Source organism: Nyctibius grandis, chromosome 6, assembly GCF_013368605.1.
Source record: "Nyctibius grandis isolate bNycGra1 chromosome 6, bNycGra1.pri, whole genome shotgun sequence".
Classification (NCBI taxonomy): Eukaryota; Metazoa; Chordata; class Aves; order Nyctibiiformes; family Nyctibiidae; genus Nyctibius; species Nyctibius grandis.
In genome coordinates this window covers 65,759,591-65,783,275 of record NC_090663.1, presented here as the reverse complement: position 1 = coordinate 65,783,275, position 23,685 = coordinate 65,759,591, and the positions used below count along the sequence as shown (strand labels likewise).

At 43.3% G+C, this 23,685-nt stretch overlaps 1 protein-coding gene across 1 annotated transcript in view; it reads left to right on the top strand.

The window, feature by feature from the left end:
- Positions 1 to 23,685, top strand: part of ADGRL3 (adhesion G protein-coupled receptor L3) — a 348,528-nt gene that overhangs the window by 294,751 nt on the left and 30,092 nt on the right. Inside the window, exons 17-19 of the mRNA XM_068404345.1 lie at positions 3,321 to 3,387; positions 4,780 to 4,871; positions 22,000 to 22,168. Coding sequence (XP_068260446.1) covers positions 3,321 to 3,387; positions 4,780 to 4,871; positions 22,000 to 22,168 — 328 coding nt within the window. The remainder of the gene's footprint in view (positions 1 to 3,320; positions 3,388 to 4,779; positions 4,872 to 21,999; positions 22,169 to 23,685) is intronic.

The window sequence follows — 23,685 nt, the reverse complement described above, 5'->3', positions numbered from 1 at the left end:
ACTGAGCTCCCATGAACAACATGATATGTTTAGGGCTCTTCAAATTTTATGGTCCAGTGGCAGCTAATGATTGTTTATTGGTTATATTTAATGCACACCAGGGATAGTTTAGTATTTGATTTCTCTTCATGCAGAAAATAGAGTAAACTCTTTATAGTCTTTATTGCTTGGGAAAAGCTTTAGGTGAATATAGTGACTTGTCACTGTGGAAAAGGAGGAAATTAAGAAGTAAAGGAAAGCAGTGCCATGGAGCTCCTTATGAGCACTGAATACGCTGGTGTGACTCTTGGAAGAAGCAATGGGGGTTTGAGCAGCATTCCCTGCATCCACAGACTTTCAGATAATCCACTTTGCCTTGTACTGAGCCCTGAAGCAGCTCGTTTGCTTAATGGCAGCGGAGTCTAAACTTGCAATACAGCAAGTCCGTGTTCACAGTGCAGCTGTGCATGGGGGGTCAGAAGTAACTCGGCAGCCCAAGATTAGCGACTTTGGGAAGTGAGTTGCCTGATTGCTTCCTTGTTTTGAGGAACTCATTTATGCAGCTCATTGTGCGTGTGGGTTTTTGTCTTTTAAGGGAAGAAAAGCTCAGTGTAGTACTTGTCTGACTAGCAGTTTACAGCTCCTCAACACAATTGGTGGGATGCCTGTATTTTAATGCTTTGGTCTTAATTTGCTTTTTTAATGAGTTATGACCTAAATGGGTTCAAGGTTGTATCTCTTCCTGATGACCACAAAAGAATGGCATTTTTAAGTGTCTCTGCAGATTAGAGGCAGTCCTGCAGTTTTCTGCTTAGTCACTCAAGACTGAGAGTCATACATGGTTTCATAGAAAGGCGATTTTTCTATTCAAACAAAGAAAAAATTACATCACATTCTTTAAAGCGAGCAGAGAGGGGAAAAAAGCCTTCTCTGGTTTTCTCAAGCTGTACTCTTGCTTAGATGAAGCTGTCTCGTGTTGGAAGGGGACCCTTTTGCTCCATGCCTGTTCTCCACTTATCCCAAGGGCAGGATGTGGCTTCTCGGCTGTTACCCATCCACAGTATCCATCTCTCGTCACTGAATTGTGCTCCACAACCAAAGAGTCAGATTTTTTTAGGGGAACAGGGTGAAAAATTTCATCATTTGGCTGGCTGGAAAGGAAACCAGTTGCTTCGAGCTTCTTTGCTCAGCCCAGCATGGCTTTTCCCTCGTACTGTGTTTCAGCTTTCATGAATTTTTTACATCTCCCAATCCATTCGCATTCAAAAACAACTGCATCAGATGTGACAATTTGACTACCCATCATGCTTTAAGGAGTAAAGATGGAGTTTATGTCTTTCCTCTTCCCTGGCCTTTCCAAGAGCTGGCTTGCTCTTTGTGCTGAAGGAAAACCAAGTTGCTTGGCAATTAAAATACAATGGGCTCCCGACTCCTGTGCAGCAAGGGCTGGAGGATGTTTTGTATGTTAAACTGGCAAAAAAGTTCAAAATGTTTTAATTTTTAAAAAACAAACAACCCACTGAGTCCTCTCCTACACACCAGCACTCTTATTATCAGTAGAAAAAAGCTGTGGGGCCGCATATTCGCTGATTTATATGTGGCAGCTGAGGCATAAGCACTAGTTACATTTTTTTCCTGTGTGTTGGGGTAGGTATAAAGTCTGAAATGCCGTGTAATGTGTGAGCTGCTGCTATGCGGATGTCTGTTTTTCAGGGATGCGGGGAGGACTTTTTACAGGGACTTCATTATCCTTGAAACCTCTGTTCCTCTGTCAAATCTAGTTGCAATTGGGTGAGATTTCAGATGTTATTATGGGCGATACACAGATGTCATGATCGTATAAACCCTTCCCTATAGGAAAGCAGACTCAAATAGTTTCTAGTCACTCATGTTGTTCCATTACCAGCTGCATCTAAATCACCTTGAACTTCAGCAGACGCAGAGGAAACAAGATTTCCCTGCAATCACTCTGAAAGCCTCTGTTTGCCTCTCGCATTAAGATTTTGATGCTGTTACATGAAGATTTTGGATGAACAGCTGCAGAGGCAGTTCAGGAGTGACAGTCACAGAAGTGACAGTATTTTAATTTGTGACAAATAGTGGGATGACCATGTATATATCAATATATCATCAACACTGAGATGTGTGAGACCTGAAATTTATGTGGTCAGGGAGGGAAGTGAGAAGCTTTATCTACATCTTTGAATTTATTATATCTTGGCTTCTCCCAGTCGCAGAGGTTCAGGGCATGTTTTATTCTCTCGGCAGGCAGCTCCTGCTGATCTCTTCTGTGGGGCTGCTGGCACAGACCTTTCTGCCTGTTGCAAAGTCCATTTGAAGGGAGAGAACATTCAGCACGTGCAGTAGAGCTGTCATTTGTAAGAACTGCTGTCTCTTCCACCATGATAAATTCATATATACAGTTCCTGTCGCTTGCCTAATTATGAAATTCCATCGGATGTTTAGTATAAGAGTGGGTTTATGCTTTCTTAGTCCTCTGTGTATAAACAGAGCTGTGATTTGCAGCGTTGCAAACGTGACAAAATATTATTATTTTAAACATCGTGCAAAACTTTCTTGGAATTTATATGCATCTGCCTTGTAACCAGTCACTTCCATTTTATCTTCCTGTCACCTAGAATGAACTAGGAATGGAAATGTAATTTCCCAGGGGCCTTAAAAAATGTGGGGAGTATTAAATGTGGTTGAAATTAAGCGATTAATAATTTAGTTTTAGGCCATGAATCAACTTCATGTGATAGCGCAGACCATATGCAACGCTCGAAACATTAGTGGAGACAAAACACTCCAGAGGTTCAGGGAAATAGAATGCTCTAAAGGGGAAGTTGCTGAACCTAATTAAACCTCAGCCTTCTGTTATCCGAATCATGCTTCCTATTTGCACCAAATTTGCGCTGATCTGCTTGCTGGAGAAATGTCATCTCACTTGACAGTTGACAGATAGCTTGTGTTGCATCAGAGCTGGAGAGGGAAGAGAAACTTAAAGCAAAGAAGCAGCTCAGTGGATGCTCGTCAGTCCCCTTCCTTAAAAAAAATCCCACAGTTTTAAGGTTTTGTTCCGACAGATGCAGAAAGCCTTAGTAACTAGGCCTTGTGCCATTTTCTCCCTGCTTCCTCCAGAGGTAATTATCTTACTCCATCAATAGCGCTGTCAGAAATTGGGCACATAATTCAGCATTTAAATGAACAAGCAATGTAATATTTCCTCTCTCCCACCAGCGTGTCTTGCAGCTCACATTCTTCTCTGTCACTCACTCACTCTTTATGTATGTCCTGGGTGCAGTCCTTGAATGCCTTCTCTCCCCTGTGTTTCATTACAGATGTTGGCTCCGACTTGACACCTACTTCATCTGGAGCTTTATAGGACCAGCGACCTTGATAATTATGGTAAGAACTCCTAATTAACTACTCCGTCTCTCAGGTCAGGAAATAAAACTTTTGCTGTCTCTTTACTTTTTATCTTTAATTTACACAGATTAATTTGAGAAAGGCATGTTGTTCTTTGACCCCACCTGTCACAACCAATTAGACCCTCATTACTAGAGGCTTTTGGGATTGCAAAATACTTGATCAAAACAGGCTGGGAGCTTCGGAACAGGCGCTTACAGAGTTTGGGTTTTACTGTTGGACATTTAGAAGTGCCAAACTCTGTTGATGCCCCTCACTGCCCACCCCCCCCACTTTTGAATTCCAGAGCGAAGCTTTGCATCGATCATGAAAAAAAGGGAAATCTAGGGGGGGGAAGTGAAATAAAGTCCAAACTGGAAGAGAGGCTTAGTGGGGGTTTTTCCTCCCCAGCAGAAGTTGAAGCTCGTGTGACTTCACAGTTAGCACATTGCCAGCGTATCAGCTAACACAGCAACAAACTAGAGAACCCAACTTTAGAGGCGGCTGGAGCTTTCTGATACTTTAATCGCTACAATATGGCTTAAATAAACCATCCTTTGTTTTGAATAGACTGCAGTTTGGCTAACACAGCACACCATGCGCTTTCACTTCAATGCAGACATTGTCCCTGCTTCTCCTGCAACTGGGGGCCACTTCAGCAGCTTTCCGCATCAGGGAAGGGGCTGCACCACCAGCTAAAACTTCGGGTTTTTTTTTACTCTTAAGCAAGTGATTCATAAAAAGATATTTTCCCTTTTTGATTATGTCTTAAACCCTGGCCTGGGCTTTTGGGGGAACTCCTTTCCAGGAATTGGCAGCCTTGTTAACATTGTAGCATTGAAACACCATCGCATCTTTTACAGAACAAATCAAACTCTTTTTCCTTTTTATTTTCAACTTTGCATTGTGCTAAGCATCTTCAGCAGTTATGATTTCTCTGCCCGTCTGCCCCGTTACACTGTATTTAAAAGATATATTCACAGAAAAAGATGCTTTTTTGCTTCATTACAATGGGGCTGGCTAAGCAAGATGCTTGGAATGACTTTTCACAACTGTACGCCTCTCAGACACAGAAGAGCCATTACAGCAAGTATTTTTAATTTTCCATAATGTCGTCTGAAGTGCTACAGTTGATGTTGGAACCAGCCCCATATCAGTAACATACACAGCACCACAGCTTTGGTAACACTGTGGCGTCACCAGTCCTGCAGTCTACAGGCCAGCTCACCTTATAAAATGCTTGGCAATTTTCTGTGATTCAGTCACTATAAAACTGTAGCAAGAGCTAATTTCCTACAGCAACTCATCCGTTACAGAGAAGCAGCTGACTTTCTCCCCATCATGTTGTGCCATGTCACGTAACCCTTTTTTTTTCCTTCCCCCCCATTGCAGCTTAATGTCATCTTCCTCGGGATCGCTCTCTATAAAATGTTTCATCATACTGCCATACTGAAACCTGAATCTGGATGTCTTGACAATATCAAGTAAGTGGTTGGTTTTTTTCTTTCTCTCTGCCCGTTTCTGTCTTTTGCTGTTTATGCCTCCGTTCCTCTCTGAGGAACCCAACTCTGCCAGCAGCAGTGATAACCAGGGGCAATACGTTGGGTTATGGGACTGTACTATAGCTACCAACAAGTGGCTGATGCTGAAGCACGGTCTTTATTGGGATTTGGCTGCCAGTGGTGGCATTTTCCATTCAATTTTGCCTGAAGGAAGCAAAGTTGCATTTGCTGTCCTTGAAGCAGGTAACCTCCTAGTCCCTCTATGTGAAAGGAAATCGTGCCCGATAATTACTGGCTAATTATTGCAGTCTCCACAGGGAAGGTGTTGAAATTGTTGATCATTACTATTTCTCTGTGCTCTGAGAGTGGCAGCCTTACTTCTTTTCTGTTTGTTTTGGCCTCTGACAGATTTAATGACCCAAATTCTCCCCAGAATCTGATTAGTTTAAGCAAAGTTTCCAGGGTTTTACCTGGGGGTGCCCACATCTGAGGATGTGCTTGCCAGCCAAGGCACGTTTTGCCCTTGGACTCGGTTAACATCTGAGCCTGGGCATCTTACTGTCTAGCAGGCTGCTTCATTATATTGATAGAAAGTTAGTCTCCATCGTGACTGTTTATTCAAATACCTCTGGATTTAATTATTCACTTCAAAAATACAAGTGAGATTTCAGGTGCAGCGTGTGATCAGATGGAGAGCCTGCTAATTAATAAAACCATCTAATGAACTTCAGGAGGAGGAAATTGTTGGGAGTCAGCGCTTTACTGCCCACCCAGGAAAGGAGAGCGTTGTGCGACACGGCTGGAAGTTGGTTCTCGCCTCTCTTCCATGGTGGGAGCGGGAGAAGAGGTGTGAGGGGAGCTCGTTAAGAGATGACTGAATTGCACAGTTGTAAGGCAGTTCTCAGCAAGGTTATTGTTCTTACTGCTGAGCCGCTCTCACAGATGCAGCTTTAATTTAAACTAGGTCAGTCCCCCTTAAAACTTCCCCAGCAGGCAAGGCTTGCAATGCCGCTGGCATGCCATGACCTGGCATGGTACTTTGGGTGAAGTTTTAGTTTCTTAGGTGCAGCTTCTTCTTTCAGGGCTGGGAGGAAAGGGGACCGGAGCCTGTACAAATGCAGGAGACCCCAGTGAGATTGGGGACCCACGGGGCGCTCATTCGCTGTGTCTGTCCCTGCCCTGCTCTGCAGTGTGTCTTTCTAAGGTTACCCACACAAAATCTATCTATCTAGAAAGCCTTGCAGTATGACATTTAAATTAAAAACTGGGGAAAAAAAACCAACAAAGCCCTTATAATTAAAGCAGAAATAATAATTGCCTACTGAATAAACTTACTTGTGCTAATCTCTAGTATCTTTGTTTCAAATGCCAGCAATTTATACAACCAGTTACATCAATTATAATGTCATTGTAAAATATTTTATAAGTTCTTTGGCAGATGAGTGTCTGTTCCTGATTTGACTTCGTTAAAAAGTTTTGAAAACACAAGCAATTAAAATACTTTTAAGTATGTTGCCGATACCCTTCCAAACGTGTTGCTTCATTACAAATTCTTTTTTTATGCTTGAAAAAATAAGAGAAACATAATATAAACTCAGGATGACCCCAAGCTCACTCCAGGAAGTTTATCAAAACAAGAATTTCAGAAGGGACTTGATTGTAATTTCTGAATACCTAAGCAGGACAAAGTTAAGTCTCGAAATCCAAGGCATGTGTTGTCTCAATATCGGATATGCTTGAGTTAGGAGAAGGTGCAGATTTTTAACAGAGATGGGTATTCACCTTTGAGGGAGCTTTCCTAGGGATATGAGGGGCTTACAATCTCTGGAAAACTTTTAGGTAAGATCATAGTTGTCTTCTAGGTAAAATTGTAGTCGTCTTCTAGGTAAGACTGTGGTCTTCTTCCAAAGTCATTGGCTCTAGCTCTGTTGCAAAATGTGGATGTGGTACAGCAGCTCTGGAATAAAAAGCCACAGACCATGTTATTTCACAGGTGACCAGGGAGATCCTTTCTGGGCTTCCCTTCCTGGGTCTATATGGTTGGTGAAAAGACACCCAGATCTGTTTCTCAAGATGCGTGCTGCCTTTGCTGGCTCTCAGTGTGGTCCCAGAGCGTTGCATCTTGTCTTACTGGTTTATATTTAAAAACCCAAACCAAACAAAGGGCCTGCATTGGAGGGCCCCTTGCTGCCATCTGTGTGTGACAGCTTTACAGCACATGGGGAGCTGAATGGGAGTTTGTTCTCCCAGTTCATTTCCTAGCGCTGCTCTGTGTTAGGCTGTGGTGAAGCTCTCGCAACATAAATCCTGAGCCTGTTCAACAAGAGGAAAATACTTGATTCCCTATGGCAACGTAAAAATAAAGGCCATAAAATATTTTAATAGGCTGTTAATAGGCAGCCCTGCAAACTCGTGCTTGCCTATGTCACTTTAGAGGTTAGAAATACATTATGGAATATAGAAAATAGAGACCCAAATAACTCCACTTAAATTAATGAACTTGATAAGGGATCAGGTATCACCTGGGATACCTTTAATTGCTGCACCAACAGAAAAGCCATTGAAAGGGCAGTGTCTGAACCAGATGCTGTGTGGCTGGAAGGTTTGTAGGCACTGTGCAAAGTTGTAAAAATAAACTTCCCTAACCTTCAGGAACAGTCCCTGTATTATTTTGCAAGCATGGGAGAATCTGACATTCCCGTGGTGGAGCACTGGTTACCCAGCAAGAGATTTGATGAGTACAGTTCTGGTTTATTTTTTACCCACATTGACTTTTCTGGCTTAGCCCAGCACTTTGAAGAGGGAAGTAGGGTATGTGAGTCCTTCCCCCCGTGCCTAGAGCATCCTCCCTGTATGACAGATCGGTACTGAGCCAATTCACTGGGTTGTGGCCACTGAGACAGTGAGATTCATGCTCTAGTCCTGCTTTTCATGCATGTAGCCAGGAGAAGATGTGAACTTGTGTACGTGGGATATGTTGTTCAGAGTTGCAAGAGTTTCTGTGCCAGCTGCTGATGGCAGGAGGGCATACTAGCTCCCGTTTCACAACAGGTACCATCACCAAGAGCAGAATGCTTATACCTAGGACTTCTTGAAAAAGTTCAGTTTGACTTTTTCCTTCAGTAATGTTTAAACGGAAATTTTAAGGTTTTACCCAGGGTGGGGATCTCTTCTGCCTTTTAAAGGTCTCTGTAATATGAAGCGGTGCAGATAAGGACACCGAAATGGCTGCCTCTTGGGTGGTGCATGTAGCTTTGCCCATGCCTTCCCAAACACAGGCAGGAGGGGATTTTCCTCCCCAGCCTTTACCAATGGCTGTTTCTGGGTGTTCAAGATCCACTGTGGCCATTGTTCTTTCATCTCTGTGGCTTGCCAGCAAGCATAGGTGAGCAGAGATGGTCAGTGAGGAGCATTTAGTGCGGAGCACTGCCCACGTGACTTATATCTCACTCATCGTCCATCTGAGAGCATAAGCGGGGTGCAAATGGTGCACAAAATTGCTCGTGAGCAGAAACTGATTCACTGTCAACAAATGTACTCGGGAAGGCGTTGTTTCAGAGGATTGATTCCCCCCAGCCCTTACGAGCTTTCACGGAAGGCAGATCTTTCAAGCTAGGGACTATGCAAGCTTTTTGGATGGCAAAAGCCTGCTGTGCTGCTTGCATCTATAGCCTGTGAGGTGGAGACTATAGGCATATCAATGCGGTATTGATGTGCTCTTGCTAGCAGATGGCTCCTTGCGAGGACGTGTTACCAGCTGGAATACTTTAGAGCAGCTGTGAGGCTGTTTTACGGGAGGTTGCTGCCATGTGAAGTGATTTCTGGAGTCAAGCAGCTCAAAGTCTCTCCTTCGCACTTTTCCATTGTGCCGGGTAGATGTTAGATGTGCGAAATGTCTCAGACTGTCGTAGACAGGAGTACACTGAATCTTTTTATACTCACATTCCTGTAGGAAGCCTTATGTGATACAGAAAAATACATCTATATGTGAATAGCACGGTTCTTCAATTTTCTATCCATCAACTCGTTTCCGGGTGGTCAGGCATGTACTGTGGCTGTTTGTGGTCCTCGCACACCAGGTTTTTATCTGACCTCTGCCAGATGCTGCAGCACGACAAACCATCCACGTGTTTCCGGATGCTTAACCCCCATTCTCTGTGCAAAATGGAGGGTTTCAGATGAACCTCCTCCCCAAATGCTTTTGCGTTGTGTGGCAGTGCAGTGCTTGTTCTGCAGCCATTTAAATACTGCTCCTTCAAGTCATCATAATGTTAGTAAAGGGAAAAAAAGAGGGGCCACACTGATGGTAATCCAGATGTGCTCTTCACCATATCTACTGAAATCTGAGGTCCTGTCTTTGCTGTATGCTGTTATTGTGCACAATGTGGGGCGCGTTAGTTACTGACATGGAAAACTGGTAGAAAATTGGGTGGGGAGAGCAGAGCAGTTATTTAGTTAACAAAAGGCAAGTCCTATAAGCGGATTGAATGGATTTATCAACAGGGCTGAGCAGCTGCAGCGCCTGATGTTACACAGGTCATCTCCAAATGGCCAGAGGGGAGAGGGTGGAACCTCCTTTCTCCTTGCAGAAACCAGAAGCCATCCTTTCTCTTCCTTACAGACATAATCTTTCCTTTGAAGTTCCCATGGGTGCCCGTCCCCTCTCCCACAGGTGCTGCCTGGCTGCGGTTGGGTTTGTTAGCGTTTCCCCCGGCCAGACCAGACTTCCTGACGTTCTTCTGCACTGCAGTATGTGGCAATGAGATTTTATTTTATTTACTTTGGAAGGGCAACACGTCAGCCGTAGCTGCCAAGCACAGTTGCAGACCCGCTAGAAAGAAGGCAGGAGGCGAAGGGCTTTGTCAGCTTGCTTCTCTTTTTGTCCTTTTTTATTGCGTTATTGTTTTATCCAGGGTATAGATTGGCTTGTGCTATAGGCCACCTGGGTGCTCGTTAGAAAGCACAATTCATGGGGACCTCTTCAAAGAGGAGCATGTCAGGCTGTAGTCCTGAGTTTGTTGGAAAAGCTCATCCGGTGCAACAGAAACCCACCCAAAAGTCATCCTGGAAATTTAATTTTTATCTTTCAGACAGGGAGACACAGAGTCTTAGCTGGGAGCTGCTTTTGTTGCTAAAGAGGCACTATTAATTAGGGGCCTTGAGATAGTGTAATCCTGGCATTAATCACTGTAGTTTTGGTGCAGCTTTCTTCCCTCTTGTGGAAACCTGCTCCCATCTCACCTTCTGCAACAACAGAATAAGCACTATAGCAAAAACCTGAAATTCCCTGGAAAAAATGTATTTATTCTGAACATGCAGGAGAGAATGTTTTTAGATATTGTGGCCGGATTCACAAGAACACACACTGAAATCCCATTAATGGGGGTGATGCAGAAATGTCCTGCAGTGCAGCCTTCAGAAATCAATCCCCAAATGACCAAAATGAGCCCCCCTCAGCTCATTGGCTGCCGTAGAAGCTTCAAATGGTCCAGGGCTAAAGGCACACAGCCCTGATTTAATGGATAAATAAAAAAAGTGTAGGTTCTCTTAAGCTTCTGACTTGAAACAAAACTCACACCGTACTCTTTTATTTTTTTTTTTTTCCATGAGAGCCTCTTGCTCACAGGCTTACAGAAATAAATCTGAGAATGTGCAACCCAAAAACCAAAAGTAGGAGCCAAATGCAAAGACTCAACATTGATTATTACCGTATAAAACCTCACAAAGCCCAGTCTGGGCTCTTTTAGGGAGTCTGACCCAGACTGGGTGAGGCGAGGGGCAAGGAGCATCACACACAAAACTGAGAAGCCCCTCTTGAAAATATGCCTCCTTTACAAACCGTTGCCATATCCCACTCTCCCCATATGTTGTATGGGTGTAAGTGATTATCTGCTCATTTTCTTGCTTCAACATATGTATTTTATTTAAAGAGACATGACTAATCCCAGCCCCCAGATTAGCTTGTTGTTTCAGTCCTGCGGGTTTTCTTAAATCATAAAAAAATCCTCAGAGTTAGGTAGAAAATTGAAAACAAAGGTTAAATAGAACTTCGAAAAATCCTCTGTGGAAATGTTTAAATTAAATCCTTGATTTAACACAGCAGTATTGTGCTGGCAGGAACAGAGGTAGAGCCAGTCTACTTTTATTTACTCATCTGATTGAAATGCAGAAAAAGTAAACATCCTGGGTTTGGTGCAGTGAGGAATGAGTTAGACTTTTGAAAATGCAAGATTTCTTCTTTCGTAGGAAGAGCTTACATCACCGATGCAGAACAATAATTTGTAGCAGGTATCCTTTTACTAAAGGAAGATTAATTTCTGCGTTATTCTAGCCATTTTAGAAACAAGTGAAAGTATGGAGACAGTAAGAATTATTTCATCTTTTTCTGTTGAGATTTAAACTCATCTATCGGTTTCCAGATCTTTTTTGTTAAATTGTAAGATGCTACAACTTGGAAATACTTTGTGATGCCAAAGGCTGTGGAGTTGAATATTGCATTGGGTTCACCTGGTGGACTTGACTTGCAGCAGCACTTTAATCCTTCATTACTTTTGGATTTATGGTTGCCTGGGAGTGCACAGTGAGGACACAGCACAACGAAGGGATCCAACTCTTGGGATCGTGCCCAGCGCAGCGTCTGGGTGCAGCAGGCCCAATCCTGTGTTGTCAACGTTCTCAGTCCCTGGCAAAGTAAGGGCTGAGGGTCTGTGGCAACGTGCAGGCTCCTTCTTTGGAGCAGCAAGCGGGGAGAGGAGGTTACATGAACCCATGCAGCTTCGAGGAGGTGTGTGTGTTGGCATGAGTGGTAGAAAGGATGAGTGCAAAGGGTTTGAAACAAGCTAGTGAATGCAAACACTTACAGGAGCCACAGTGAACCTCTGTTAAACATGACCCGAAATCCTGACTGGCCATTACCTGTAACTTATAATGTTAAATAAAATAGCAGTGCCTGTAAAGAATGAGCTTTCTGTTAAGATTTTCATACAGCCCTACTAACAAAATAGGAAGACTAAGTGAGCGGTCAAGAACAGGGCATTGAAAATCTCTCCTTCCCAGCCAGCTGTGCTAGGTGCAACATTTTTGGATTCCTCTGTCTTCTGAGGAGAGCAGGCTCAGAGCACAGTAGCTCCAGGGATGCCTTTTGGAGAGGAATCATCCCTGGGTTCTAGGAAAGGATAATCTGATCCTAGGGAACAAAAAGAACCCCTGAGCCACAGCTCGGGACTGGATAAACTCGGATGAGAAATGAAGTGTGTGTTTTCATGGTGCTTGGGGCATGCAGGCAGCGCATTCTCAGAAAACTTGACATTGCAAGGATGACCAAACGATCTGGGTACTTCTGAAAATGAAGAATAGCTTTTTCTCTCCCTTGGAAAACCTCCCCCTGTGCAAAGTTTAGATATTAGCCACGGAGTACTGAGCTGGGCAGTAGGAACTACCTCCCTCACTTCCCTTGTACAGGAGCTCAGGCTATGATCTTTGTGTCTCATATGGCCTTGAGAGAGAGTACCATGCCTTCACAAGCCAGACGGTCAGCTTAGCATCTCCCTGGATCCTGTGTAAGAAAGCATCATGCTTCCTAGTCCCCTGGGTAGCTCAGTGCTGCTCCTATAGAACCTTCATCTGCATCTCTGCATGAGCAAACTTTGAACAGGCAGCCTAAAACAAACCCAGAAAAATCACTTGGAGTTGGCACAAAATGAAGAATTTACAAGCTTCCTACCAAGAAAAGATGCAGCACATTTATATTTTCCCAGAGTGCAGAGTTTGTGAGCACCTCAGAGGCAGAAACCCTGCCGATGCTGAAAAATCATCTGAGATTGCACTTCTGTCTGGGTGCCTTTTTCACCCAGTGATGTTGATGGCAGCATCCGTTTTTTGTTTGTTGCAGCCTGCTGCTGATCAAGTTTTTCACAGATGGGTTTGGTTAATATCTCACTGTTATGGCTTTGGGTTTTGCTTGTTTATCTATGGTTTTTGTGATGGCTGCGTTAATGTTGAATGGTCATTGTAAAACACTAATCTTCCCGCTGACAGGTGTCATCCTTTCTGAATTAAAAAAAAAAAAAATAATCAGTGGTTATTGATTTGAGAGAGTGTCCTGGAAAATATTAAATACCTAAGGTCTTTCTATGAACCCATAAATCATTATTATTGTTTTAAAAGGCCATACATTTTAAGTATTTTGTCAGCAAACCCTGCTGGTGCTATTTGAATAATACAAATATGTCTAAAGGCATTGCTGAATCTGTGTCGTGTGGAAACAATCAGATATGTGGTTACACATCAGTGTGGTTTGAATAATCATGCCATGCCTTTGCAAAGTTAGGAGGAAGGAAATAAACAGGGTAAGCAATTCTGAGGGTAATTAATTACTTACAGAAAATGAAATGAGCATAACAGAATTCCTCTTTCCAATTGCAATAATTAAGAACAAATCTCAGAAAGTAAGCCATGACTTCCCCAGATGAGTTGAGGGGGAAAGGGATGATGCTTTGCCTTTAGCAGAAAAAATCAGGCATAAGTTGCCCCAAATCCTGGGCTTGGACATCCAATAGGGCCAAGGAAGGTTTGGACTCACTTTTCTGGATAAAATTTTCAGAGCTACAGGTGGAAGTCAGAAGTGGCTTCCAATCTATATAAAATTTATGCCAGGAGGTAGGACCCCAACCTTTACGGATCTCCAAGGCATGTAAAGCCAGGGGTTTCTTCTGCAAATGAAGCTGTGACAGGCCTGCTGACCCCCAAGGTGGTTACAGAGGTCTTCAGGGGACTGGCCACCTCCTGTCAAAGACAGTGCAGGAGCCAGAAGATGAGACTTGGAAATGTTGACTTGGAAAGCTGTGTGATGAACACCAGCAGCCTAAGGAAGGCGATTAGGAAGATACTTGGCTTCATGCCATCAAGGTGGTAACTTTGTCACAAAACGCCAAGACAAAATCCTTTAAGCACTCTTTTATTGCTTGCAATTGATTTTTCTCACCATGAAGGTGCTCCTTCACTAATTAGCAATGAACCCGTTTGCTTTATGAGGGGAGTGCTGGACTTCCAAACTCTTTCCTGTAGATTTTCAACAGTTCGATAAATCAATCTTTTCTAATCCTTGAAACTTAAAAAAAAACAAAAGGAAAAGAAAACAAGCATCCCTACTGCCTCATATTGGCAGGCAGTGGGAGACACAATAGCATGCTTTATTTTATTCTATGATTCTATGATTTTGTGTCTCTCTCGTGCTTGCCTGCAGGAAACGTCTGTCTCTCTGCTTTATTTGCACCGTATTAAAATGAATTCCATGGGTCTTTCCAAATGCTTTCGAGGGGGCACATCATCCATCTATTTTTATTTGGGTTTCATCACCTGTAACAGCTACTAAAGATCCTGTGCACTCACTTCGGCATTTTTGCTTGCTAGCCAAACTGTGTTATTTTGGGGCCCAAGCACTGAGTCCATGTGCTTACTGAGCCTTTTCCTGCTATCAGAGAGATGGGGAAATACTTTGAATTGTTGAAAGAGTGATAAATTTGAGTTAAGTAAAGTTAAACCATAAAGGGTTGAATAAAATGATAAAACCTGAAGCTGATTAGTTATGCAGGGTTTTATTAAAGGCCCAGTTTTACTCTCAATGTGGTTTAAAAACTACACTTTGTTAAATAGAAAAAAAAATAAAGAAAGTAAACTCTTTTCAAAATGTAAGAAGACCAGACCTTATTCTTTTTAAATGTGAGCTGAATAGCTACTTTTTGATAACAGGCTTTCTCTGTTCAGCAGCATTTTAGGACCATTCAGTGTGTGAACGTAAATTCTTGCCTTACTTTTCCTGCTGCAAAAAGAAATGAAGTCTTTAGCAACCCAGGATATTGCTAATCTACATACACGGAAGTGATTTGCACCATATAATATAAGTTGCAGATTGTGTGTCTGTATTGGGCTGTCAGTGTATGTTATGGCAATTCAGTTGCTTTGTGTCAAAAAGATGCATGTTGGGGTTTTAAAAGGTTAGGCAGCACAAAAGGTTTTTCCGAGCTTAGGATGCATTGGTTTTGAAATTCCTTAAGCATCTAAACAAGGATATAAGTAGCTAATTTTAGCAACTTTTAAAAAAAAGTATTGGTCTGGAAATACCACAGGAATACAGAAGGTAACATGAACAATCTTTTCTCATCACTGAAGGAGAAAGTACTCTGGGAAATTGAAATACATCTAACTTAAATAAGATTTTGAAAGAGTTCTATGTGATGTGTAATTAACCTTAAGAAGTCTTTGCCCCAAGGTAAAGTCAGGGCTTTTTTAAGATTAGAAAATGAATTAGGTATTTATACAGGTTGGTAGACCATCCACTATCCATCATCTGGGCTGCGAAGAAACACAAGGGAGGTGAGGTAAGAGTTTGCAGGTTAAAGGAATAATACAACCACTAAAGATAGGCTTTTTAACTTCAGGTATTTGAAAGTGAAGCCCCCACCTAAGCCATCATTCACGTTTCCTCTGCAGTCAGTAGAGAAAGGTGTTTCTTCAGGGAATGGTGAAGCCTCACCTACCTTAAATACCTATTCTGGAGGGGATAATTTTCTCTTTGAGGGTACCAGTCTCCCATTAACTATGGAGGGATCAGAGTCACGTAGTTTAAATTCAGTGGGCTGTGTCTCTTACTGCCAGGAATGGGAAGAATTTATCCAAATCTGGAGAAGGCACTGTAGATCTAGTGTCTGAAGCTCTGCTAAGCTAGGTTTTCCAACAATTTCTACTTTGACTATTTGCTTGTACTGCTAGTGAATATAATCTCAGTTTTTCAATTAGCAGCTCCATTTTCCTGTGAGCTAAGGCTCTTCCAAGGCTTTTCTCTTGTCTAAGGGATAGTTTTTATGTATTGCAGATAATGACACAGTATTACTGCAGCACTGATAGGTTTCACAGACTTTACCAGGGGAAAGAAAATAACATTCTGGAGTAATTTTTGTCAGACACAAACTGTTGCTAACACAAGAGTTAAGCTTCTTACAACACTTCAGTTGTTAAAATGAAAAGAAATGATCTGTATTTCATGAGGGGTATAAGAGACTAAGTCCTACGGGCACTATGTGTAGAGACTTGAAGTGTTTGGGAGTTAGGTGTCTTTGAAAATCTCACTTCTTTAGTCACCTGCTTGCTTTGGGCAGTGGGTCCTAGGCACATCCAGGTTGGAAATGGGGAACAAACTGCTTGGGTCTTTTTGACGATTTTCTCCTGAGCTGCTTTGAAATGTTAGCGTCAAGCTAAAAGGCCATCTGAGTTTACTGATTTCACGTTTTGTCTGTACAAAGATGAAACGGAGCCTTCATCTGCCTTGAAGAAAAGCTGTTACAGATCGCTGAAAAACTTTGCAAGGGTCTGGATAGCAGCAACAAAGTAAAAAATTTCCCTAATTCTCTCTTTTTATAAGTTATCACCAGCCACATTTCAACCATAAAATCTTTACCATAAAACCTGAGTGCTTGTGAACACACTAATAGAAATTCATGCCCTGCTTCTGCCCACGTTGCTGGGCTGGGAGGTCCAGACTGTCTCACATCTTCATTTAATTTAATTGCATCATGGGGGAGCTGCAGGTCCTGCGGTGCTAGACATGCCATGAGCACAACGGAAACCTGCCCCGATGATCTTGCAGGCTGAGTGGATGAGAGGGTAAAGAGAAGCAGAGGGATTTGACCAACATCGTGCTATATGTCTGGGATGGGTTGGAGATCCCCGTTGGTGCAGCTAAGGTGGGGAGCTTTTTAATACCAATGGCTTTTCTGTGTTCCTGGTACCTCCCCAGATGCAGTGCAGATGCAGAGGTCACACTATCTCAGCCTATGTTTTGCTAAGCTAAAGGAGCTGAGCTTTCCTTGCTGTGTCTTGGAAGCAGGGACTCAGTTGCCTGCATCAAGCCACCTCCTCTGTACTTGCTTCCTCCTTCCTTCCTGATCCTGATATGCTTTGTGCTTTCCCCGTGCATTGTTAGATACCACCTTTGAGTGCCTTGGGTAGTTCAGATGTCCTCATGCAGCTGGCAGATGTGGCACAAGATCTAAGGCCAGCAGCTGTCAGGTTAGCAGCTGATGACCTGGGGGGGGGATCCCTGCGGGGATGGCAGCCAGGGAAGCTGAAGGGGGTGGTTGGATGCTGGAGCGGAGCTGCAGGGAGCTGTCAATGGCTGGGGGGGCATGGGGATGGAGGCAGGAAGGGCTACAGCCCAGGGATGCTGTCAGTACTCAAGCTGAGCTAGCACTGCTTACCTGTCAGTGATGTGGGGACAGCTATATTGTCCCTCATGGTGTGTCCTCTACTTGTATCTTGCTGCTCAGAGTGGAATTAGGGCAAGTGTTATGAGTGTGGCTAGATCCAGCCCATTCGATGACTGTGCCCTCCCTTTCCCAAAGACCCCAGGTGACCATGCCAGGGCAAAGCTGGGACCAGCAGCATCACTGCCTCTTCCGTCTCAGCCAAGGACAAGGTGGGAAGAAAATGGGAAAGTTTGCACAATATACTGTGTGAAACCACCTTCCTCCCATGAGGACTAAATCCTGCTACTGTTGATACTCAGATGGCCCCTCTGTGGCTTCAGGTGCATGTGAATGGTACAGAAGTTGTCCCTACACGGCTTTAGCTGTTGTGAGGAGAAAACACAAAGCCTCGTCTTGAACATACTTAGTGTCCCTCTCAGTCGGAAGTTACTGATGAAAATCGTTCAGCTTTAATACAGCTTCTTTCTAACTCGGGCTGAACCAGGTCCCCTCCAAGTGGGGAGGTTTGTTTAGCAGAGGGTATAGCTTGACAGGTTGCCAGTATTGACCAAAGGAGGTCTCAGCAGGATGGACTGGCCCCAGCTACGTTGGCAGGGGTAATGAGATGAACATACTGAACCAGCCTCCATCTCTGGCACCCATGGTGGCCACTGCAAGGGATCCTAGGTTCAAAAGCTCCACGCCAGGGAGAAGAGGAGGCCTGGGAGTTGGCCTGTCCTCGCCACATGTTGCACATCACCCGCCACGCAGGCAGAATTAGGTGCAGAGCGTGTCCCAGGAGGTCAGGGAGACTCCCCTAGGAAAATTGCTGCGGCTAATCTTGTGTCCCCACCGAGGCAGAAGCTCATTTTGAGTGGTCCATCTTGGCTGCTTCTTCACTGCAGCAGGCTGCTTTGCTCTCTTGCTTGGCAGAATCCTTTCTTTGTCCTTCCCCATGAAATGAGAGCAAATAGGTCAATGCTTTCTGTCACTCAGGGCTTTAGAAGATCCTAATGCCATTATCTCAAAAAGAAGATAACACTGCAGTCTGGCTCATAAGTTGGCAACTTGGGAGTTACACTTATGAAAAAGTAAATAGCAGCAAAGAGGTTCCTGTAATACACTACAGCACTGCAGACAGAGTGTGCTAGAGGCACGGTGAAGTTTTGCCACCTGAACTCATTAAAGCCTTCTGTGGTGGCTACGCTGGAGTTTCAAAACTCATCTTCTCCAGAGATGGCCACGATTTTTAAAAGAGATTTCAAAGTCAATTGACAGCTGCACAATCAGAGCCAAGAGGGGTAGCTGCGGCTCACAGTAACAATGCTTGCTTCTGTTTGTGAAGCCAGTGTCCTCAGTCATGTTTCAGTTCCCTGGGGCAGCGAGCCAGGCTGGCTGGTGTGTACCAGTCGCACCTGATGCCAGTCTGCTTTTGTTTTTGGTGATGGCTGGTGGGAGAAGGGAGGGAGACAAGCAGTAAGCTATATTCTCTATGTTGTTATATTTCTAATGTTGGTGTTCTTGTCTTTATGTCTATGCATTCTTTAGCTATGAAGATAACAGACCCTTCATCAAGTAAGAATGACCTGAATGGCTGATAAATTTCATTTATCAGTGTGGTCTCATGAAACAGCTGTCAGATCAATAATGAAAAATCATTAAAGCTTCTGTCATTCACATTTGAGGCAGAAGAGCAAACTGTGTAGGAAGACGGTCAGGCATACAGCTAACATGCAGAGTAAATATGCTGTATATGTATTGCCGACCAATTGTCACCATATTGGCTTTATATTCTTTGATTGGACATTACCTGAATTCAAGGTGAACATTCCCAAGTTAATTCTGTATAGTACAGACTTGTATACCAATAGCAACCCTCTGGTACACTGTGCTCTGTCACTGAGAGTGCTTTATGGTAATGTAAGTACAGAAGTAAATTTTCAGAAAGGTGCATGGGTGGTAATCCCCATAATTCCCATTCTAGTTGATGGGAGCACTGCAAGCAAATCTGTGTTCGGTGCATTAGAGACTGTCTCCTTACTCACTGGAGTACCTAATTGTCCCTAATTGTAAATCTCTGATTTTCAATTACACCAAAACATGGATGATTTTGTTTCTTTATTGCTATAAAATTGCACTGCAGAAAAGAAAAACCGTTAAAAAACAACAGCAAGTCTGTACAAAGAGCAAAACCAAAACCACAAGCCGCACCAAAAAAAACTGCGAAGAAAGCCAAAAATGCCTAGAAATTACATGCCCTAGGGCATCCATGCTTTTTCTCCTGCAATCAAAAAATAATGCACAGTAGCACAAAATAGAAGCAAATCAACTTTGCAGTAGACTTTCAGTTTGTTCTTCTGGTGAAGAGTCCTTTGTGTTCATTCTTACAGCATCATTCCCATGTTCTCTTTCGTCGCTTGGTTCTTTTTTTTTTTTCTGTGGGTATGGGATGGAGCTATTCAAAGTAATCTCCATGCCCTCTTTATCTCCAGGTCTTGTTTTCTGAAGCACAACACTGTAACACGTGCAGTTTGCACTGTTGAGGGTCTTCTAACCCACAGATCCCTTTCCATCACTGAAGGTAGCATATTTCTGCTAAATAACTGTTTCACTCCTGCACACGTCTGCAGCCAAAGGCTCTTTAGTTGGGTTCAAGAATTGGCTGTGCTTCAGAGCAGAATAGTTTTCTGATACCCTGGGAATATTTTTTTAAAGGACTCTGTAAATGCAGGAAGCTTTTAATCGTGGAGGAGAAGGGAAGGGGGACGAAAAAAAGTGTTTTCCACTTCATTTGTTGTTTTAAGGAAAAAATAATTATTTGCATTTTTTAAATTGGCATGCAATTAAGATGATAATGTGCTCTCACTGATGGTGGAGTCTCAGGGAGAAAAATATACCAAGCGGCTAAAGCTGTAAACTTTATCTAGTGGCTACCTTTCTGAAGGATTTTGAGAGTGCATTTTCAGTTTGCATCGTGCTAAATATTTATTAGCGGGATTGACTGGAAATGCTTCAAAGGAGCTGTTCTGGTCTGCTAGATACATAATAGTGATTTTTAAAGAACTGCCTTAATAAGCAGTTACCTTAGGGAGCTCTTCTGGTCGTGTGGTTAAATAATACATATTTTATAAACTTCAGTGGAAGACTTAATGCTGTATTTTTGTTCTAATACCTAAAGAAAAAAAAAAACAACAGAAAACATGAATACAATATCGGTGTGCTTCTGTTTGTGACAAGCCCTGCTAAAAGGAAAAAAATTTAAGGCTGCAGATGCCATGGACTCTCCATAGTGGAGATTGCCTGCCTAACCTCTAGAGGACTTATTTTACCCATAAGCTGCTGCTTCATCTTTCTCCCCCTTGCCCCATGGTCTGCTTAGCAGATGGAAGCGCAAATATGCCCAAACCCTGCCCAAGTTTTTACAAGGCTGAAGTGGCTTAGAAACCTTGGCAAGTCCTTGTCCCTGCGAGCCCTTCTGCAGCACCCCAGGCTGCTTTGGGGCGGAAAAGGAAGCAGAGGTGCTGGCTGGCTGCAGGCTTGTCTGCTTTGGGAAACTGAAGGGTTAAACGATGAGGAACGGGTGCAAAGATTGGGTATCATTGCATTCATTTTTATGATGTTACACCTAATGATACTGGGGAAGGCAGAAGAAAATCAAGGCCTTGAGGGAAAGGGTGAAGGGATGCTCACAGTGCTGCTTGCTATGCACTTACGGCTGTGCTTCCCAGCTAGAAGTTGATTCCCTCCCCTGTGCAGCAGCAATTCCTTTAAAGTTGTAGGTAATTTAACATGTGGAAACTAGGGAGATGGCTAGGAGCAGGACACAATTCCTATCCTGCTTGTCACACTTCATCTCATGTCCTGGTATTGGAAGATCAGTCTCTGAGAAGCTAATTTGGCAGATGACTAAATGCTATTTAGCAGGGTAACATGGAATAATTCTCCTGCCATCCCAGCAGAGCTTCCAGCTTTCCTGAAAGTGCGCTGAAAAAAATAACATGCAGCAGCCATCCCGTGTCCTCAGCTCTGTCTGTCCAAGCAAAGAAAACATGCAGAAACTGCAGGCTACCCATACGTGCTTGAACAGCATTTGGGGCCAAGCAGTGGCTGCACCCCTACTCCTGCTTCCCTCCCAGGGTGGAGCAAGCAATAATGTTAGTTTGCAGCCAATGATGTGACGAAGGATTGCCCTTCCGTTTCTCCAGGCAGAAGTGTGGCAGCAGCTACTGTTTTAGCAAATGTGAGCACCTATACGTGTATATATATTGCCCCTCATCGCAGGGTGGAAGAAGTGTGAAGCAGCATCGCAGAGAGCCTTCTTGTGTGGAGCCGATCTGGCAAGTGGTGAGGGCTTGCCCACCTGCTTATAGTTGTTTATCTGGCTTACAGGCATATGGGTGACTAGCTAAAATGCAGCAATACATGTGTCTTGGTGCTAAGCGTAAAAAAGCTAATCCAGCTGGCACTCCTGACCCAGTGAAACCAGTAGACACTAAAAAAGTGACATTTAGAATTGCTGCTTTGGTGGGTTTATTCTCTTTTCCTGCTATTTGCAGAAATAGCATCTACATGTCATTTACATACACACTGCTTTTACATAAAAAAAAAAAAAAGAAACATTGTAGTTACAAATATGCTTTGGTTATGATAAATGTCTATGCTCATAACATTTCCATTTATGTGTATTTCCTCAAGCTTGAAGAATTGTAAACTGTATCCAGCTTGAAGACAAAACTCCCTACAACTCATTTTGACACACTATTTTCTTTTTGCTAAACCCACGGGCAAAGTATTCCTGCTTGTAGACGTGTGCCTTCTTTTGTAGATGAAAAACCAATCCCTTTTTTTTTTTTTCTTTCTCCTAACAGGTCCTGGGTTATAGGTGCAATAGCCCTACTCTGCCTATTAGGACTGACCTGGGCATTTGGACTCATGTATATTAATGAAAGCACAGTCATCATGGCATATCTCTTCACCATATTCAATTCTCTGCAGGGAATGTTTATATTCATTTTCCATTGTGTCCTCCAGAAAAAGGTAAGACAGATGGTTCCCAGCAGCAAACGGGGTGCTTTGTTGCCTAACAACCGCATCATAACATCATCTGTGTGCCCTGAATTCATCTCACGCAGATTTATATCTGTACACCTAATAAGGGTGGTATTTAGACTGGAAACCAGCAAGATGCAAGGGAATGAGGTGATGACAAAGATACATGGCAGTGGCATTTCAGCAGCCGGGGCGCTGGCGTTGCGTGCATCGGAGGCAAGGGAAAAGGCAGCTGACAGTTTGCAGGGCTTTACAGTAGCAAACCTGTAAAAGGGCTTTGCCTGCTATTGGCCAGATTCTCCTTTCTCATATGCCAGTGTGAGATGGGAGTGACTCCACGAGCATCCGGAGGGTCCTTGCATGGCTGAGTGCTCGCAGCAAAATGGAGCTTTACATCCTCATTTGCAGTCCCTGCAGGAAATCACCCCTTTCATATATGGGTTGATGATATGTAATAAGGACTGCTTCCCCCGTTTTTTTAAGAGCTGAAAGACCTGTGCTCTGCAACAGTTCATTAGCCTTTGTATTGCTTAGTCCTAATGTGGACTTTTGGAAATCTTCCTCAAAGCAAGCACAGTAACTGCTTCTTAGTGGAACTTGACGTATGTCCCAATTAACATTTGCAAGGTAACAGTGGAGTAACTTAGGTAAACTCTGGGGAAAAAAAATTCAAAATAAAAATCTCTGGTTTTATATGTAGATCAAACTTACAGCCTCTGACAGTCAATAATAAATATTTTTAAGAACCATTTTATTCTCCACTGAAATTCAGTAGTACAGAGGTCTCCTATTCTATGCATGTCTGCTGATAATTTTTTAATGTACATCTTGATTTCAAAGGGCAGTTTCTTTATCCAGTGCAAACATAGGGAAGAGTTTATACATGGATACATCAGGGTCCTGGTTTCTCACTGTAACCAGTGGCTTTTGGTGAAATGGCTTACTGGGTAAAGTCAGGGCCATGTTGAGGTCTGTTCTACATCTGAGAGCCCCAGGCTTGCTCCTGTGCTACCCACATTTTCCTATACAGGGAGGGAGATCTGACCTATGAAAACAAGCAAAATTCATTGTAGCAAGTGAGCTCTGCGAGCAATGCCTCTGGAAGGATCTGCTGAGCTGTGCGAAAATGTCATTCCTGAAACCAAAGGAAGACTTTTGGGGTTTAGAGTTTTATCCTTGTAATTTCATCTCAAATTTGTGCATCTTAAAAAGCTTAAAAGCTTTATCTAGATGCAGCTGCCTGCTGATGATCCCAAAACTTTCGGCAAGAAAGTTTCCAGGCAAGATGGTAATAAGAATGTAGGAAGCATCACTGTCGCTAATTAAACCTGCAGATGCCTCTTTGATGAGGAGTTTGAATTTCTGTACCATTCTCACTGGTCCATCCCCTCTCCTCCAATGCACCTCACAAAGGGTCAGTCCCTAACCCGACATCCCAGCATGGCACCGCAGCCTCCTTGGCTATCAGGGGGCTTACTTGGCATGGAAGAACCATTCTCTTTTCT